The following is a 21,070-nucleotide window of genomic DNA, read 5'->3' as shown; positions in this document are numbered from 1 at the left end:
CCCTGAGAGTGTTTTTAACTTGCTTAGATGTTGTGAAGTTTTTTTTAACCATAACAAGAATTCTGTCATCATGCACTTTGATCCAGTGTTGGTCAGCTGGCCAGTGCATTCCTTCTTTTTAACAATGGAACAGATTGAGTTGGCTCCAGATCTCTTTGGACCTCATATTGAGAGTTTTAGTGAAAAGTGACAAATCAGCCTTTGGAATCCAATCCAGATATTTTATCTGCTAAATCATGGAATAAAAGAGGAACACATTGATTGAATTGACTGTTTGGTTTTAAAAAAAGTGTCATTGTCCAACAAGTTTTTTTTTAAATTTATATATATATACATTCAACAAAAATATAAACGCAACACCTTTGTTACTGCTCCCATTCCCCATGGGATGGACGTAGAGACCTAAAATTCATTCCAGATACACAATATAACCATCCCTCCCAAACAGTGGTCACAAATCAGTCCAAATGTGTGGTAGTGGGCACATCTGCTATATTGAGATAATCCATCCCACCTCACAGGTGTGCCACATCAGGATGCTGATCTGACATCATGAGTAGTGCACAGGTGTACCTCAGACTGCCCACAACAAAAGGCCACCCTGGAATGTGCAGTTTTTTGCGCTATTGGGGGGTCTGGGGACCCAGAACCGGTCAGTATCTGGTGTGACCACCATTTGCCTCATGCAGTGCAACACATCGTCGCATGGAGTCTATCAGATTGTCAATTGTGGCCTGTGGAATGTTGGTCCACTCCACTTCAATGGCTGTGTGAGGTTGTTGGATATTCGTGGGAACTGGTACACGCTGTCGTATACGCCGGTCAAGCACATCCCGAACATGCTCAATGGGTGACATGTCCGGTGAGTATGCTGGCCATGCAAGAACTGGGACATTCTCAGCTGCCATCTGCCCTGAACAATGTGAACCATGATTCATCCGTGAAGCGCACACCTCTCCAACGTGCCAGACGCCATCGAATGTGAGCATTTGCCCACACAAGTCTGTTACGGCGACGAGCTGGAGTCAGGTCAAGACCCCGATGAGGACGACGGGCATGCAGTTGAGCGTCCCTGAGACGGTTTCTGACAGTTTGTGCAGAAATTGTTTGGTTGTGCAAACCAATTGTTCCAGCAGCTGTCTGGGTGGCTGGTCTCAGACGATCTTGGAGGTGAACCTGCTGGATGTGGAGGTCCTGGGCTGGTGTGGTTACATGAGGTCTGCGGTTGTGAGGCCGGTTGGATGTGCTGCCATATTCTCTGAAACGCCTGTGGAGACGGCTTATGGTTGAGATATGAACATTCAATGCACGGGCGACAGATCTGGTTGACATTCCTGCTGTCAGCATGCCAATTGCACGCTCCCTCATTGCTTGTGGCATTTTGCTGTGAGACAAAACTGCACATTCCAGGGTGGCCTTTTGTTGTGGGCAGTCTGAGGTACACCTGTGCACTACTCATGATGTCAGATCAGCATCCTGATGTGGCACACCTGTGAGGTGGGATGGATTATCTCAATATAGCAGATGTGCCCACTACCACACATTTGGACTGATTTGTGACCACTGTTTGGGAGGGATGGTTATATTGTGTATCTGGAATGAATTTTAGGTCTCTACGTCCATCCCATGGGGAATGGGAGCAGTAACAAAGGTGTTGCGTTTATATTTTTGTTGAGTGTATATATATATATATATATATATATATCACTATGTGCTGTCATTGTTTTGTGTGTATAATTTTTTTATTGTACATAAAACAGACAGGTTTGTAAAAGTTAGAAGAAAAAAAAACCCGATTCAAAGTTATCATAACAGACAGTCAAAGACATTCCTACACATGCATCATGTATAGAACAAGAAAGGAACAGAGACACTCGTAATCACACTTACATTGTTTTTAGGTTACAAAATAGAACTGGTCTCATATCTGCTGGGTATATAGTTTACAATATATTGATACCATCCATTTCACATCCACAGAGTAAAGATTTAAAAAAAAATACAATGATATACTGTAAGCAACAACTGACTCATCTCCCATTTTCATTACTGTAGCCCTCTGTCTTTAAAGCTGTACCTTAAAAGAAGGCTTCAGTCTTCACCATTCACTGGAGTGTTAAAGTGCAATATAGCAATATAGAAAGGTTAACACAATCAGAAAGAGCCACACAGATCAAAAAGAAATAGCACACCCTGGTTAAGCTACCAGTAATAAAACAATGCTGGATAAGGCTTTATTTTACAAGTCCAATATTTCTTGAGGATTTCTCTTTTTTGAAGAGGAAGGAAAAATGATTTGCAAACAATTATTGGGAAAATAGAGTATTGATGATACGTGATGATTCATTTCAGGTAAGTTCAGAGATAATCGCACTACAAGCAAGCATAAACTAAACTACATATTATTTATATTACATGCATCATTAATGAAACTATTTTTATGTAAAATATGTAAGTTTGTTGTTCAATGTAGTTTGATTTTGATTTTTAAAATGTGGCAGGTGGTGAAAAAAAGAAAATGTCTCTTTAAGGCAGGATAACTGGGTGGGGCGATCGTGGCTCAAGAGTTGGGAGTTCGCCTTGTAATCAGAAGGTTGACGGTTCGAGCCCCGGCTCCGACAGTCTCGATCGTTGTGTCCTTGGGCAAGACACTTCACCCGTTGCCTACTGGTGGTGGTCAGAGGGCCCAGTGGCGCCAGTGTCCGGCAGCCTCGCCTCTGTCAGTGCGCCCCAGGGTGGCTGTGGCTACAATGTAGCTTGCCATCACCAGTGTGTGTGGATGACTGGATGTATAAAGCGCTTTGGGGTCCTTAGGGACTAGTAAAGCGCTATACAAATACAGGCCATTTAACTAGTTTCTATTGACACTAACCACTTTCACATAAAGTTTAAGAAGAGCTTTATATTTTCCCCCAAAATTGTTGCAATTACATTTTTTCTTTCCAGAAAACATGTTGGAAATGATTTAAATAAGTAATAAAGGTAGTGCGTTAAACAATGTTGAAGTTACAGTTACTGTTAGGGACACTGGTGTTGTTTTCTTCATCAGGACACAAACTCTTATTAGATGAAATAAGCTGACATGTCTTCAGTGTTTGAGTTCATTTATTCCCCAGAGAAAGTTGTTAGTAAAATGTTGTAAACAGACAAAACTGAGAGACCTTCATCACGCAGTTTAAGTTGCTCTGTAACAAAAAGGCCTTAAACTGTGGAAAACCTTATTTTTATTTTTTATTTTTGAACTTGGCAACACAACCAAAGCCCAGCCATGTAGCACTGTAAATAAATGCACTTTGCTTTACTTTGTCATTGTACCAACTAAGCAAACAATTAGATGGAAGCCTTAGAGACATGATGATAGAAAAGAAAATCCAAGAGTTTAAAATATCAGAGGGTAAAACAAACAACTTTTGGGTATGCCTTTGTATTGTGCTGTTCGATTTTTAGCCTGAGCTCATGTAGCATGAGGGGATTAACGATCCCAGTAGGGTGAGATTTCAGCTGCTATGTCTCTAGTGAAAATCAGGATCTTTGTTAACCTTCATGTCCTCAACACAAAAGAAATGCAGTCTGTCAGATGATTTAAAACTCTGATTTCATTTTATTATATAAGTGCTTATAAAAATGGAAATTTGTGAAATCTTCCAGTTAAACGAGGAAACTTAAAAACTGTCAAGCTTACACCTGTAGGTATTATATCAAAATGAAAAACTGCAGACACAACCTGAATATTTTAACTTTTACTAGAGTGTAGTGATCATAGCTATCAAATAAAGAATTACAATATAAGCCTCCTAACACCAGTTATTTCTGAAACTTAGATATTTGCACATACAGATATTGACTGACCAAAGCAAGAATGAGTTTGACCATATGCCTTAAATAATAGAGTCAGCTGCAGGAGCTCTTGGAAATGACTAAAGAGAGAACCAGCAGTTAGAGCCCGATGGCTCCAATGACTATATCGGTGGGTTTGTGCTTCTTCAGTGTGCATGGCTGCAGGAATGTAAGAGGAAATGGACCCAAATGAGCTTTAAATTCGGCTAACATTTACGAGACCTTCTTTAAAAAGCAATTAATCTAAAAAAAAAAAAAAAAAAAACTAGATGAAAAAACAACAACAACAAAACAATAAATGTAATTGCATTAACAGTCAGCTTCCACTCTGGAGCACATGCTGAGTTAGCTACATTCTTTTCTCAAAAACAGTCTTTTTAGAGTAGTGTTGAATTTGGGATAAGGAAAACAAGTATATTGATAAAATGCTGAAAATAATTATTTCATAATCATAATAATAATTTCATAATTTTGACCACTTGGTGGCAGCAGAATCAAGTAAACAGAACACAATAAACTTCAGTCTTGGTCTTCATCTGATCCCGATAGAATAATTTTTTGTGTCATTTTTTTGGCTCTGGGCAGGTAGTCTAGACTGAGGAGAGATTTTCTGAAAACAAATGATCCTCTGAGAGCAGTGAGAGCAAATCAACTGTAAGACAATGAGCTCAAACCATAGTCTGCATATAAATGATGGACATGACTGCTATGATGTAACCCGCTGGTTTGAGTCCTGTTTTGGAGCCTCGAGCTGGAAGTAAGAAATGGAGGTAAAGGAAACGGAAAGGAGCTGACCAGCAACCCAACGATGCTGCGCAATCTCAAGGGATCATTTTCTCATAGACTTTTAAGCATTCAGAATTTCCCTCGCCCCCTGCTGGCCATTAGAAAGAATGCAGGTTTAAGGCACTGTCTTCACTTACACAAATGGGGAGGTTTGTCCATTTTTTATATACAGACTGTGGCTGAAACTCATTGTAAAATTTCAAAACACTGAAGAGTTTAGGGTCTTCACTATAACAGCACATTTGTTAATAATATAAAAGAATCTGTTATAGTTGCTATATTTTTGTACGTTTTCATGGGCTAAAGCACTGAAGCTATGTTTTACCATAAGTTGTCACATGCCTTCTCAATGAAAATATTTAGTTATATTAAATTCAGAACCATTTTTGTACATGTGCTTCCAAACTGTAGTAAGTTAGCTGTCTTATTTTTAACATTTCCAAATGCTGTTAATTTCTTTCCACTTTTTTGCAGATCCATGCTAAAAACCCTGTGGGTACGGTACATCGATGCTGTTTGGCAAAACTAGCCAGTTTAGTGTAAACTCACTCCAAGACTGTAAATGTTTCCATGCTGGTAACTGTTCATGCCAGGACAAAGAAAAAAAAATGCTTGGGGCAGAGAATTCCTTGAATGAACCCGAGCCCTGCCTCCTTTATTATCTAACACAGTCTTTTCAACTGACATAATTTATTGCCCTGATGTTATTTATTAGGGTGGTAATCACGAAAAGATTTAGTGTAGTTCTAGCCTGTCAGCCAAGGCAATTAACTTTAATGACAAATAACAATGGCTAATATGCAAAAGACAAGCTTGGCACAAAGACTTGTTGACGTATTTATATTGGCTGGTTTGTGTAGGCTTGTATAGGGAAGTGTGCACAGTGGGAGAAATTGGTAGTGACAACTGCTATAGCTACAGCTACAGCTGTGTTTAGCAGCAGTGAGAACATGATCCCTTACTTCACATGTTGTGAAGTTTCAGCAGGCAGCAGTTTCAGCAGGGCAGAGAGTGACATCACTTCAAACTGCTTAGGACAAGCTATGATTGTCAGATGTGAGGACAGAAACATCTAGCTTGTGTTTGCTCATTTGTCTCTCCATGACAGGAATATTTAGTCGGTAAAGTCAAAGTTTTAAAAACTGAGAACCACAAAATAGTAACAAAAACAATTACACTGAGAAATTCTGAAATTACAGCTTGTGTGCCTTCATATTCCAAATTCTTAATGTCATGCGACGACAACAGAGCTAACATTCAAGTCTGAAGCTGAAGAACTGCTGGTGGAAAGTCACACCAACTGTTGGAGAATCAGAAGAAAACCACTCAGGTGCTCTCCTAATGCGCCATGCAGGTGCACGCCATATCAGTACAACTTCTGGATTTGTTGGCAGTGATCTTGTACCAGGAAGTCAAAGAATCCACTCCTATTTTTCTATTGATTAAAGCTGGAAAATGGTGTGCAGAAGGCCTTGCTTTTTCTTCGGCAGCAGGTTTGGTTTGTCTCACTCGGGACAAACAACTGTGAAGGGCTCATACACCTCCAGAGTTACTGTATGTGTAGTTAGGATGGTTTCAGGATGTGAAAAGACTGAATGTACAAACTGTTGGTCACCACATGGTGAGGGGTGTGACTAGCCATCCTGGCATCAGGAAATGAGCGAGCTAAATATCCATAGATGCAGGGATTAATCCGTTTTTTTAGTCAAGTGAAGAAAGAACCAGGTATTTTGTGCTGCTATCACTTGTATTGCTCATTTACATTCATCTTCAGCCAGGTCACTTCATCACTGGATAATCTTGGGGAGCACCCTGATCACCCAGTCCTGCTTTTTTCCTCCTTGTCCTATGAGTTTTGTGCTATTTGTCTCAGCTCTGATTGGCTCTGGACTTGGTGGCATCACATTCCTGCTCAGTGGATAGGTCTAATTCCGACATGCCTACCTCAATGCCCACGATGATTGAAGTGTCTGAATCACTGCTGAGTGGAGGCTGGTGCTCACCTAAAGGGCAAGAGAGCAAGTTGATACATTAACTGACACATCACAGGCAGCTGTGTCTTTAATACTTTTGGCTAATGTCATCGCCACTAAAAAATGTGGTAACTGATTTTTCAACCTTATTTTTAGAGCCAGCAGAAACATGTTGTGAACACACTAACAAGGCACCTTTGAATGAATATAGAAAAGTTGCAATTCATGAGAAACATTACCATTTAGAGTGGCGCTTTGGGCATCTGTTACATGTAAGGCTTACTTTTACTCGCACTTTTCCAAAGGAGAGTAAAATCTGTGGCTCTTAAGCTGCAGCTAGTTCATTAATTGTGTCAGCTGTTTAGAAGCCAGCGGGAAATGCAAGTTTTAGATTACTCCTTCATTTTTGTCACACTGTTGTCACATTGCTCTGTCTTGGCATCAGACTGCCATCTGTTCAGTAACAACTTTATTCTGCAACTTGACAAGAACCCAAGGGGCTATACGCCGGGCTATAGTCCACCAAATTCTGGTTTAGGTCTGGGGCTTTGCTGGAGGCAGAGTGGGAGGAGGTTAGGTGTGTGCATGAGGACATACACAAATATCCCATAATGCTGTTCCAAATTAAATACAAGGGCAAAATGCATAGTGTGAAGGCTGCGGTTAGTTCACGCCTGACGCATCTCTAATTCTGGAGACAGATTGGCCAGGTTTTAATAACCTGTTGGGGCAGTGTGTGAGGATGTGTTCATGACCTTTATCAACGTCCGATGGTGACTGTGGGGAAGAGTTACAACCCCATGGCAGAGTATGTGGTAGTTAACACAGAACCTTCTTCCAGCCCAAAGTTACTCGCCAGGTGGCAAGGACCCTTTGTGGTAACTCAGAGGGTGGGGGTCCTACGTGAAGTGGTATGGTCAGACAGGGGAGGAACCACACAGATATATCACCTCAACCTCAACCTCAATGCATGGAAAGAAGCTGAAACCGCTTCTCTGGTGAGTCTGGCTACGGAAAGAGATGAATTGGGCCTGGAGGTGCAAAATTCCACCATTTCTGATGGCCATCTCACACAGGCCCAGAGAGCATTTTGAATTTTGAAACGCACCATGGCATGACAGTGCATTCACAGCCCTACAGGTTACCTGAGCATAAGAGACAAATTGTTTAGAAAGAATTGGCTGAAATGCTGAAAATAGAAGTGATAGAAGACTCACACAGCGCCTGCTGTAGCCCCATAGTTCTTGTGTTGAAGAAAGATGGCTCTATACGGTTCTGTGTTGACTACCACAAGGCAAGGTGTCTTAGTCGGATGCCTACCCAATGCCCCGCGCTGATAAGGTCCCTGGACTGGAGAGGCACTGCTCACTTTTTCACAATGCTGGATTTAACCAAGTGCTACTGAGAGATTCCCTTGTCTGCAGAGTCCAAGGGAAAAATGGCCTTCTTCAGTCCGTACGGTTTGTACTGACAAGAGAAGGTGATAGGGGCATGTGATGGGGTGTGATATGTGGCTCAGCTGCATACCTTGGCTCTAACAAGTCTTCTGCATAGCTTGGCTGTAACAAGTGGTTATTGGAGTTTCTTTTGCCTTCCTACCAACTCAAAGGAGTATGGACATTCTCCCATGATGTTTTCACCCAGAGAAGTACCACTCACTAGATATTTCAGTTTACAACTATTTAGCTCACTGGTTTAGCACCCAGACGGTCTTCTGCTACTGCTGTAGTCTATGTGCTCTTCTGCACACCTCACTTGTAATGAGTGGTTATTTGAGTTACTGTTTGCTTTCTGTCAGCAAGGCATTGAGAACTGGCACGCACTGGATATTTTCTCTTTTCAGGCCCATCCTCTGTAAACCCTGGACATTTTTGTGTGGGAAAATCATCAGCAGGTCATCAGTTACTGAAATATTAGCCCATCTCATGCCAACAACTATATAATGATTCCACATTCAAAGTCACTTTCTCCCCCATTCTGATGCTTAGTACAGTAGGCTGTTTTGACCATGTCTATGCATAAGTGCACTAATAACTATAATATACTAATAATTAACTGCATTAATGAACAGTTGGTATAACCCATAGATGTGTGTGATGTTACCAAAGAGGACTGAGCAACCTTCCTACCACCAACCTTGAAAAAACTGCATGCAAGTGTGCAGAAAACAACTGGTGCTGTCATACAGACAAATGATGCTCTCAAATGTTTTTTTTCCCTTCTCTCCTGCTGAACTGTGGAGAGGGTTTCGAAGCAGAAAACGAAGCTGGAATTTTAAAAGAATAGAATAGCCCTTCATTGTCATTGTACATGTATAATGAAATTGTGGACATGTACAGAGTGTTCCAAAGTATGCTTCAGTGCTTATGTGATGGTTGAATGGCATCCATGTCAGATACACAAATGTGAAAAAGCAGATTACTTTTGCTCAAGCTCTTGTTTCATGTTAAACAGAAACAGGTTTGTTCAACAACTAACAATGTTTTCAGTCTTCATATATGCACGTGAGCAATGCATTAAGACAGAAGTCCAGAAATCAGGGTCTTTTTACCTGCACTAAATGGCTGACTGGAAAGAGTGATAGCTACATTACTAGTCCTGCTAATTACTCAGGGTAAAGAGCAACATGACTGGCACTTCATCACTGCCAAGCCGCTACAGCAGAAATCCTGGCAGATCAGCTTGTTTATCCCATGCTGACTTCCTGTCAGTGCCATCATCTGTTTGCGCACTGGTGCACGAGCTGCAACATACGATTTATTCGGTCCGATTTACATTCTCATCGCACTCGACTACGATCTGTGCCTCTGGCAAACTGATATACTACCTCTCAATTAACTTGTTATGTGCAAGTAAACTTAAATCAGCAGGTTTACGATACTATCCTTTGCAAGTAGGAAAAATTGTGAAACACTATTGGATTTATTATCATATAAAGAAAGAGTAACAAAACGCATTCTTTGTTTTTTTTGTCAATTTAACAACTGCTTAAAAAAACATGCTGCTACAAAAAAACACTTAAACTCCCCACTCCCTGTTTTGGTAAAATGTAAAATAGTTTGGCTTCAGAGATCATGTTCGGAGAAACACATAAGAGCTTCTGCATGAACTCACACCCATAAACACACGCTGCAAAGTGCTAATAGCTTGCAGCTATTAGGCAACACCACAGCCCTTAGGTGATTATATAAGTTACAGAAATGCAATGAACGAAGATTTTAGGTAGGTTAGTTAGTGACTTTCTTGAGTTTTTCCTCTTGTTTTTATCTTAGACAGGAGGACTGACCTCATGTATATTTAATTTGAAAACAATCAAACATGGATGCATTAAACGTCACAAAGGGCAGGCTGTTGGAAAACAGATTTTCTTAATTGTGTTAAAGTGTGAATTAGCACTGGATTTCCCCAACTCCTCAGTGTAATATATGTGCCTGGAGGAAGTACTCAGATATCAGTACTTTCGTATATTACATACACAAAAAAACCCTAAGCCTCTCTAAGATGCTCTTTTTATACTCAATTGTGTAACTGACCTGTTGCCAAATAACCTAATTAATTTTTCCTACAGCCGTTTCTTTTTATCACCACTTACTTTTCCAGCACTTTGTTGCCTCCATCCCAACTTTTTTCACGTGTTGCTGCCATCAAATTCAAAATGAGCTAATATTTTTCTTAAAATATGAGTTTATGGAAATCTTTGCATTGTTTTTATTTACATTTTACACAGAATCCCAACTTTTTCAGAATCAGGTTTGTACTGTCCACCACTATCACAGGCTGCTATAAGTAAAAAATGTCTGTACGTACTGCTGGCAAAGATACGGCTCTCCCCCGCCTGAAGCGCTGACTCTGTCTCAGGATGGAGTGCCGGCAGGTCTATTCCTCTTTCTGCTGGATCCAACACTACCGAGCTCTCGTTAACTGTGATTTCGCTCGCTCCACTAATGGGGTTGGTAGGCGGACCTCCGACAGACATCTCGTAGTCTGGAGGAACCTCATCCGAGCAGTCCGCGCTAAACTGGAACATATCAGAGGCATCCTAATGTCTTTATCACTGCCAAAGCTTTATGTAAGGTTTGATTAGTTACATTATCACTTTATCTGTGTGATAAAGCAAAACAACCCACTGGGATTCCCAGGGCTTTGAGGATGTTCATTTTGCACATGGGACACGTTCGGTGGTCTTGGAGCCACGGGTCTACACAGTGCTTATGGAAGAAATGTCTGACCAAACAAGACAGCAGTGCAAAAAACATATATTACAGTGCATGTGATTTTTTCCCCACAGAAAAAATATATATATGTAAGGTATAAATAAAAGTTACCTGCATGGTAATATCCTTACAACATCATTAGGCTTATAACCTTCAATACAAACTGCACAGTTGTCAAAGTCCGACTCTGTTTCCTTAAACAAGACAGAAAATAAGAGGCCAATAAATTCTTTAAAAATGATCAAATTCATGTCATGTAATTCAAACATAAATAAGAAGACTTTTGTGGCCGTATGTGTACTTTTAGACTTGAGTTACCTTGTCTCCTCTTTTGATAGTGCGTAGCTGAAGTTTACTCATGGCTTTTTTGGCAGCATCTCCCAAACGCCTCTGTATGAAAAAGACAGAGATACAAAAAAAATTACTTTATTAACAACATTTAAATTTAAATATGTATGTATGTATGTATGTATGTATGTATGTATGTATGTATGTATGTATGTATGTATATATATATATGAATGAACAATTCAGGAATTTAAATTGTCTTTTAAAACAAAGTAGCCTTGGTTAATAGTGTATATTGGCTTGCAATGACAAAAAGCTGATAAAGTTTCATCTTTCTTGATGAAATCAACTAAGATCAACCGTGCTGTTCCTCGTACTATGTGATGCTATCTCGTCAACATGGAACAAAATCACAGCACCTTGTTAAAGGAAGAGTTTGGACCCGCTTTTGAAGGCAACACGGTGTCCAAACCTGTACGAGCAAGGTGTACCCAATAAAGCGGCAGGTGACCATGTGAAAAACACTTGTTGTTACTTGACTTGATTGGTTGTCTGCGTTTGTATAACAATAAAACAGATTCAGAAAATGTTTCAACTAATTATGTTACTGCAAAGAGGCTAGACTAAAGATCTCAAAAGCAACCAGAAGATCTCACCAAGTAAACATCAGACTGAATTTGAAACGTTTTCAAAAGTCTCAGCAATAAAAACGACAGATGTGTGAATAAAGGAGTCATTAGTTAAAGTGTAGATATAGATACACGACACATAGATAAACTCATCCATCTGTTAATGACCCCATTTCCACAATCTGGATTAAAACAAAAACTCGATTCATGGAGTTGTATTATAATAACAGACAGTCGTGCTTGAACTGCTCCACGTCTGTCTCACATTATGAATTGAAAGCAGATTTGTTCATTATTGCAGCTGTACCCTATTTACAACATTAATCAGTATAATTCAAATTGAAAACACAAACAATAGTTGTCACAGCCACGGCCCCTATCATAACAGCCGTGGTGATGGATCGTCATTACAGACGTCACTACAATGTCAGAGCAGCCCATTCATAAAGAGATGGCAAAAAACCCAACAAGAAAGGTATTTGCACAGTTTGATGGTTCACTGGGCTGCCATGCTCGTGTTCAGCCAGGTGTCAGGCTAATTTTGGATCTTTCCTTACGTTCACACTGGAGCAGGGCCATATGGGAAAATCCACCACACGGCTGCAACACTATCCCCGTCAGAAACACATCGGCTGCACACAGACATACCTGGTTGCGATCTCGTGCGTTAGCGTAGCGGAACCTCTGGATGTAGTAGAAGACAAGCCAGGCGAGGGAGATGATCATGAGGACGATGAAGGAGATGGACACAAACACCACGGACGTTCTGCTCACGTACTTCTGCAGGTTGCGGGTTCCTATAGTGATCTGCAACATGATCATGATGTGCTGCTCGAGCAAGGCCACGATTTCACGGCCTTTACGCTCCGGGATCATGATGGCCACAACATCGCCTGTGTCTACACAACACGCAACACAGGAAGTACAAATTGAGACATTCAGGAGATGAATCAGTGCTGCAAGTGAGGAAATAAAATAACTCTTTATCTTGTGCAAAATGTTTACTTTTAAAATATTGATTTATTATTTTCTAACACAAAAATACTTGCTCATAGGGGGTCAAATGACTGTTGGGGTTTTCTCTGTTTTCTTTGTACTATTGTAGGCTCTTTACCTTACGATATAAAGCAGCTTGAGGCAACTGTTGTTGGGAATTCGCTCTATATAAATACAACTGAACTGAAAATTTTTCTTTTCTTTTGTTTTGTTTTTGTTTTCTTTGTTCTTTTTTTTTTTTAAACAAACTTTAAGAAGTTTGAAATTATAGGATTTTATTATTTATCTGGTTGAAATCCATTTTAATATACTTGACTTTGTTTTGAGTACAATTATTATTATTATTATTTTTTTGCTATTTGTATATATTTAAATACAGCGCTTGTGTAGCACTTATTTCATTGCTTAGTAAAATTAATTTAAATATCTAAACAATAAATCATCAAGCGAAAAGGTTTTTTGATCACAATTTTATTTTGTTTGCAAAAAAGTATACTTCTGTTATTATTTAAACTCTTATAACCTAATGCACATAACAAGGTCATAATAAAAAAAAACGTGATATTTAGAATGATTTATTATATTTACGAAACATACTGACATATATGTAACTTTTTATATGTTGAAAATACACACTTTATACACACTTTTAAGAATCATAGTTTCTAGTTAAATCATTAAGGTGACCTCGGTGGATGGAAGCCAGATATAATGGATTGTTAACATGACCTCACTCTACACCCCTACAAAGCTTTTTTTAGAATTCATTCAAAGCTGTTCGAGCTATCATGAGAGTGATGACACACGCACGCAAACACCACCAAAATGTAACCTCCTTGGTGGAGGTAGTGATGGCTATTCACAGGGCAAACAACAAATATTTCCTTTTATACAAAAAAACTGGAGTTAGGCAAAACAGTATGCACCGATAAATCCAATAAAAAGGAAAAACAAAAGCAGATATTTGCATACAGCACTACTTTATATTTTACAGAGCAAATTGCCACACATCCAACCACAACCCGAGCATTTAAAAACGGTGCTTCAGAGCAGAGGAGGTGCTAAAACTCTGCCGACTCAGACTGGTGTGTGCTACAGTAAAGAGGAATCTTGAGCAGGCTGCTGGGAGCTTAGACAGGACAGATGAACTAAAGCCTCACTCTCGGTGTCGGAGGCTTCCTGCCAGCAACCATCTGTTGATTTGCTTGTTGTGCACAATGAAGGATTATGTAATACAGACGCTCTGAGCATCTCTCATTAAGGGAGAGACTTTAAATTGTACTTTGAGCTGCTTTTTTTCTACAGTTTTCTTCTGTCTTTAAACAACTTGCTATTCTTGTAAAACACTTACACGATTTTTATATACGAGAATGCAGTGATGCAGTGATTTGTGAAAAACTCCCAGGGAGAAAGGATATATTTACATTGTCTGATTTTTATGGGTTTTAGTATCAGATGACATTGTGCTTTGTATAAGCCTCTTAACGCAACTACAATTAGAGTAATTAGCGGGGTGGCTGCTCAGCAGTGGTCGAGCGGCTCCTCCTGTTCACATGATCCACGACCAAGATACTGAACAACAGAGTTTGAGTGTGTGCGTGTTAGTAAAAAGGCATAGATCAAAATTGCTGTATGAATGTGCACATGATTGGGTGGATGAGCTTGTAGTGGGAAGAGGTTTAGGTAACCACCCTGAGTATAAAGGTCCTACATAAGTACCAGTCCATTTATAATTTTGAAGGCATGGAACATATTTATAAACTGGAAACTCATATGCCGTAACATTGCTACATCATTCATCATTCTTAAGTACTTGTACTGAGTTGTACAGGGAATTACATTACATTTTAAACTTGTTGTAATGAACCATTTATGATTTTAATTACTACTTTAAGTCACAATTTTCTCATCTGAATCATGTTACGTTGAATTTTGTGACATTGGGCCACTTTAGAACAGCCACTTAAAACAAACCTGCGCATGTGTTTGGATTGCAGGAGGAAGCCGGAGTACCCACAGATAACCCACACAGGCACAGGAAGCACATGCAAGACCCTGCCGCCCGGCCTTCTGAATGATCAATATTAAATACTACATAAAAAATATTTAGTTAATTCCAGACTTAAAAGCAATCTTTTATAGAGTCTGAAATGGGGACATTTGTATCTGTTCTGAAAATGCAGCATTAATCTGCCCTGTGTGATGAGGAAATGACACATCGGACAAAGTGACTGTAGAACTCAGTTTCTAGGGACACGCTCCCCATGGTGGGTCACACCTTGTATCTGTCACTAGAGAGAGTGGCTTTATTCACACTGCCATCCCAACAAGCATCTCAAATACACAGAGTACTGTTTAAATATCACAAATGCTATGAATCCATCACAAAGATAGCATGAGAGTAATAATAATAATTCCCAGTCAACAGCTTCTATATTTTACACGACAAAGGATTAAAAAGCCACAGTTTTAGTGATTTATGTCAGGATCAGCAAAGTGAGTTTCAAGCCAAGAAGCTTATAAAAGCAAAAATACAGGAAAAGTTTTTTTTTTTTTAAATTTATCAGGATTTAAAGTGCATTGAAAGAACTGGGCATTATATTCATCATCCAACTGGCAGTGTTTTCAATATTAGCACAAACACAAACATTAGATAGCAGCTTTCTCATAATGAGCTTATTCGTGCTGGAGTTTCTAAAGCAAACAATACTTTAAAAAAATGAGAGCGAAAACAAAAGCTTTTATTTGGACTGAAAACAGATGGTAATATCCGGCTGCACACAAGGTTATGTTCAGACTGTAAAGGCCACTTGCTGTCACACTTCTTTATCTCAGTCTCTCCCTATGAGTCTTCTCACGCTCATAAAAGTTTCACATAGGATGAAGACAGTTTTAAAGTTTTTAAACAGGTGTTTGAACTAAGCTTTACTTCCCCAATAATGTAAGGTAATTCTCTCTACCTGATAACATACGTAATGCTTCCTGTTTTTACACCTATTTTTCAATCTGTAACCTTAGAGACACATGCTCCCGGCCTGCGGATTTATGGTTTTACTAAGCATGACCATATGGTAGAGGGGAAAAGTCACTGTGATATAACATTTGCCTTTGCAAACACAAGATAAAACTGCACCACGTCTTGTTAAACGGTAAACAACTTGAAACATAAAACTGCCCAAATCTGTAGACCTTTAAACAACCGTGTACGGGCAGTATAATCTTAATAGCTAACAGAAACGAGAAAAGGCATAACAGGGCAAGTAAGGTTTCCCTAAGCCTCGACACTTATCTCCTTCTTCTGCTCACAGTGACGCAGTGAGAGCAGATAAAAATAGCTGCTTCTAAAAACAGGAGGGCAATGTCAGAGACTGAGGCTGAACTAGTGAAAGATCTGTGTCTTTCAGACCCACTTGGCCAAAATGTGGAAGCAAAGAGTGGATTAATACTGAATGGGGTTAATTTAGTTGGCACCAGCCTGTCCGGGCTGTGTGGTTAATGTCTTTAAAAGGATCTAGGCCTCCTGTAGACATCACTGAGGCACTGATTACTATAGATTTACATCTTTATTAACAGCAGTGGACTGAAGGAAAACTAGCTGTGACACAAAGCAGATGCTGTGGCTTTGACAGAAAACAGCAGTTCCATTAAACATATTTAAGCCACATTTTCAAACACACACAGAGACAAAAAGAGTAAAATGACAAAATTATGTCATTTTGATGTGACAGCATATGGTAGCCCTCTGTCATAGTAACGCAACACATTTGCCAGCTTGGGAGTGTTTCAGCAGCTAAGCTGCCAGAGCAGTGATGGCAAGATCTGACATGAGAGCACAGACTGTGAAGACTGAATCTGAATCAGCTATCAAAACTCACATTCTGCCTGTGGATGACGGCTACTGAGCAGGGTATTGTGTTTTGCAACCATAATATATGTGGTCCCACTCTCTTAATCCCACTAGATAACTGGAAAAAGACTAGTTTGAAGCTCAAACCTATGTAACTCTGCACATATGAACCTGTGAGATAATGAATGTTGGACATCTCGGAACGACTAGTTAGTTTTTTTGTTTTTTTTTCATATGTGCCATGATCTGAATGGTTGGAAACAACAGTAATAATTTTCCAGAAGTGAGAAATCCTCGTTTACATAATGAATAAGTTAATTTCTACATGGGTTATTCAGAAACCTAAATTATCTCTTTAAAGTTGAACAAAGCATTTAGACAAATCAGGCTTGAGAAGAAAGACTTAAACTGGATAATGCCATGCCGAGTTTCTGCCTCTAGCAGCTGTGGATTTTACAGCCCAGCTGTGTTGGCTCTGGTCTGCCCTTCTTTCTCTGGCAGCAGCTTCATTATCCATTCTACATATTAGGACCTGTGTCTTTGCCACAGCCCTCTCCATTACCTTCCTTCCTCTCTACCAGCTTTATCGCTGTACCTCTCCTTGTTGCCTTTTCTTTTCTCTTAAAGATGCCTTAGTTTATATTTATGTCATGGTTGGAAGCAGGGCAAGAGTTAAAAATAGATTGGTGCCTTTTATCTGATGCTCCAGGTAAACCAGGTCTGCACACTGGAGTCTTTGTGAGAAACAGAGGAGGAGCAGAGGAAGTTTAATGGTCATATACCATCAACACACAGGCTGACTGAAAAAAAGTAAAACCTTAAAACTTTGCTGTGGGAAAAAAAAGTCACATCTATGAAGCAGCAGTAGTCCAATGTTGGTATCCAATGAGTTCTGGGTCCACTGTTTGGTAGGAGACTGATGGTGGTGGTTGGAGTGAACCAAAGCAGTAAAAAAGAAGAAGAAAAAAGTACAGAAATAAAAAAGGAAAAACATTTTTTAAGGAGATGAAAGAGATCTGAGAGTTAATAACAGTCTTGTGGCACTAGCAGCAGTTTTGAAATTACATATTAATATAGATATAATATTAATTCACACAGCTTTATCTCTATGCTCCTCTAGTCCATCCAGACCAGGGTCCTACATCATACCTGGTACGACATAGTATGAGTCACACAACATGTGTGACAAAAGGAAACAAAACACTCACAGATAAATTTCCTGTCCTCTGCTGTTTTAAATGTTCATTATCAGTGATTTGTAGGTTCATTTACAAAACTTAAAAATAAAATGACATGAGTAAGTCACAGGATGAGACATACAAGTCTCATGAAACTTACACCAACATGGCCTACAAGTAGTTTTTATACATCTCCTTTCTGTGTGGACTGATCAGTGTTTGTGACTATGATTTGCATTTTTAGTTTGAACATCTGTTTCTGTACAGATCCTTTTGTCAAACAGCCTTCAGGCACCGTGTTGTCATCTGCAACAGCCAAAGATTTAAGAACTGCAATGTGAGAGGAATAGCAGGAATTTTCCCTTTGACTTACATTACTGATTTTTAGGGATTGTGGGTAAAACTAAAGATCTACGATTCTCTTTCAATGTGACTTTGAGGGGTAGATTAAAAAAATAAACAAAAAACAAACACTACAATTGTTCTACAAAGCTGTTAGCATGTAAATTATTCTGCATGGGGTGCTATTTAAACAACCCTGTTTGTCCAATTACCATTAATCAACACAGCGCTTCTGGCAAAACAACGAGGAAAGACCTGACTCTAAGAACACAAAGTGTTGTTTTCATGAGATTTTTACATGGATTATGTCATCAAAATGTGATGGGTGTGTTATTTGATCATTTTGCATTTACTCGCTTTAGTCTTTAAGTGCTTGCTTTGCATGTACTGACTGCGTTACCAGTCAAAAGATTGGTTTGCTGTTCTTTAGTGTCACACTGAGGAGCGATTGTCAGACTATCCTTGTCTTACACTTTCTGAGAGTCTAGAGGCTCTTGTCTTATTTGATTAAATGCAAATACCTTACAAAGTGGGGACTCTCCATTCAATAACAAACTGGTTTGACTGGTTTCAACATTGAATAGCCATGGCTAACTTAAAACTCGGTTTATACACGTATAATAAAGAAAGTTGTACTCATCTTCTTCTTCTGTGACGGTAAAAACAAACCCAAACCAACATAGCTGGGATGCTGTGTAAAATGTAAATATAAAGAATGCAATGATTTGAAAATCTAACAAAACCATGTTTCAACCAGAACAGAACTTAAAAATAATGTAACATTTTAAAACCTTTTATTTCATGAATAACTTGAAGACTTTTTGAATATACAGGACATAAGATCATCAAATTATTCTCAAACTCAAAATCAATGGATGCGCGTGATCTTTGGGTCCTCGGGCGGCAAGGCATCACAAACAGGCATGATTCTACTCTAGAAATCATTATGGGCTCAGAAACCCTTCCAGGAATCATCATTATTATCTGTGCACACCGTTCACTGTGCCATCTGCAAACACAAGTTAAACAACCTCTGTCATAGAAAGAAGCCATGCGTGAACATGATCCAGGAACACCGCCGTCTTCTGTGGACCAAAGATCATTAAAAATGAACTGAGGCCAAGTGAAAAAACTGTTCTGTGGTCAGATGAATTGAAATTTGAAATTATTCTAGGAAAACATGAATGCCCCATCCTCTGGACTAAAGAGAAGAGTGCTTCTTCAGAACAGCAGGTGAAGCCCACTCAAAGTCATCCTTTACACAGATGGGCTTATTTTTTCTTTTCCACAGTATTTCTTATTTATTTACAAAAAATGTGGGGAATAACTTTCAGCATATGTAAGGACATTAACCTTATTTAAAATACTGTTTTTATAGCTTTACTCCATCATCATCTGCACTGGAAGCTGATTATTGTGTTTTATTTCGTAGCTAGAATTTGTAGCATGCTTTGAGGTAACCAAACAAGATTTATCTGAGGAATAAAGTGTCAAACAACGAGAAGAAGCAGAAGTTCAAATGGACAATCTGTGACCATTGTTCTCAAGCTCTTTGTGGCATGCAGCACTTTGGAAGCTGGAAAAGTTTCCCCTACACTTCCCACCATGTTTTTAATCAGCAGTTGACAATAAAAAAAACAGCAGACTCTATGCCACACAGTTTGAAACCCACCCTCATTTATGTATGCTTCTGTGGAGTAATAAACAAGTATAGCTCAGGAATAAAACATACAGTATATATATTTATCCCAACCTAATACTATTCCACTAATAACACATCTGACAATTATATGGCCATATCTGATCGAGGAGCTCCTCGGGTGTAACACACTGATAACACATTAGGCTTGATGTGATTGCAGTGAAGCAGAAGAGCTCGCAGGCTTCACTGCAGGGATGAAAGCCACTGATCTTGGATGGAGACTTAATAAGCTGAAGATTAGTTGCATGTGGGCTTTCAGGGCTCAGTAACACAGCCGGGACTATTTTGTAGTAGATTATCTGTTCTGCCTGAAGGAGTCTGGGACAGTGTTAGGGAAAAGAGTTGGCATGCTGTCTCTTACCTGAGTGGGACATTGTTATGGTGTCATTGGCGCTAGTGGAGCCCACGTTGTATATGACAACTGCAGAGGCGTTGTGGTTTGCGATATTACGGATTTTCTCCCGGTAAGTGCAATTCCCCGTAGCTACCAACGCCACCCAAGGGGTGTTTGGAGGGGCAGGAGGGAACCTGATGTTTGGGTCGCACCCCTGTCTGTCCTGCAGGAGGGCCGGCACCAGGACCAGACCTCTAGCTTCTTTCTTAGGGGAGTGCTCGCCATACCGACCGCACTCGGTTTTCTCCGTCCTCACCTGCGACGTGACGGGGTCCAGGTAGGTGATGTTAACGAAAGCTGTGTACCACTCCTCCTTCTCTGCAACCGTGAAGTCCAGGCACAGCAAGTGGACGAAGCAAAACGACACCAGCCACGTCGAGAGAGCCAGACTGCGGCAAGCTCGGATGAGGGACGGTGCCATTGTGCGGCGGCTGCTGCTCTTTTTTGGGAGGGAGGATGGATGGCGAGCTCCGTGTGTCCTCCTCCACCTCCTCCTCAACGCAGAGCTCGCATCAAACCCTCTTTTAGATGCTTCAGAAATGTATCAGACCCACATAACGACCAGGATGCCAGGCGGCAGCCCGAACAGGCCAAGTGTGAAAAGAGTTTGTCCACGGTACACCACCACCTGCAGGAGAAGGCGACTCTGTGTTGTTGTTCCCCGTCAGCTGTTTTCCTTCCTTGCCCAGGACTGGCTCGCTGCTCATCAGCACGTGCCCTGGGCGTGGACAAGATGCCGCTGACCGACCACGACGTCATGTGATGAATCTACAACTGTTAGAAATCACTGCAGGATATTATAGGGTCATCCTTCCATTGGAGAGCAATTTAGGCTTTAAAGATAGCAGCATAAATAAATAAAAACAATCGAGCTTCTAGGTTAT

General features: G+C 40.0%; 1 protein-coding gene across 1 annotated transcript; it reads right to left on the bottom strand.

Annotated features, from left to right (window-relative positions):
- Positions 1-1,675: 1,675 nt before the first annotated feature.
- On the bottom strand, positions 1,676-20,885 carry rnf150a (ring finger protein 150a). Its single transcript, XM_086295453.1, has 7 exons — positions 20,154-20,885; positions 12,376-12,626; positions 11,129-11,200; positions 10,922-11,004; positions 10,724-10,820; positions 10,404-10,614; positions 1,676-6,626 (listed from the first exon to the last, which is right to left on the bottom strand). Exons 1-7 carry the CDS (start codon positions 20,605-20,607, stop codon positions 6,493-6,495), a joined length of 1,302 nt encoding a protein of 433 aa, XP_086151579.1. The 5' UTR covers positions 20,608-20,885; the 3' UTR covers positions 1,676-6,492.
- Between the last annotated feature and the right edge of the window lie 185 nt (positions 20,886-21,070).

Source organism: Aulonocara sp. 'chitande type north' Nkhata Bay, linkage group LG6 (genome assembly GCF_057382095.1).
Source record: "Aulonocara sp. 'chitande type north' Nkhata Bay isolate Kocher_YH1m ecotype deep benthic linkage group LG6, A_spYH_male_GT1.1, whole genome shotgun sequence".
Taxonomy (NCBI): Eukaryota; Metazoa; Chordata; class Actinopteri; order Cichliformes; family Cichlidae; genus Aulonocara; species Aulonocara sp. 'chitande type north' Nkhata Bay.
Note: the sequence above shows the minus strand (reverse complement) of the source record. Positions and strands in the feature narration are given on the sequence as shown.

Coding starts and splice junctions, on each gene's coding strand:
- rnf150a (XM_086295453.1), bottom strand. CDS start 20,607: ATGGCACCGTCCCTCATCCGAGCTTGCCGCAGTCTGGCTCTCTCGACG. Junction 10,615..10,723: donor TCAAAGCCCTGGGAATCCCA/GTGGGTTGTTTT, acceptor GATATGTTCCAG/TTTAGCGCGGACTGCTCGGA. Junction 6,627..10,403: donor GAGCCGTATCTTTGCCAGCA/GTACGTACAGAC, acceptor CTTGCCCTTTAG/GTGAGCACCAGCCTCCACTC.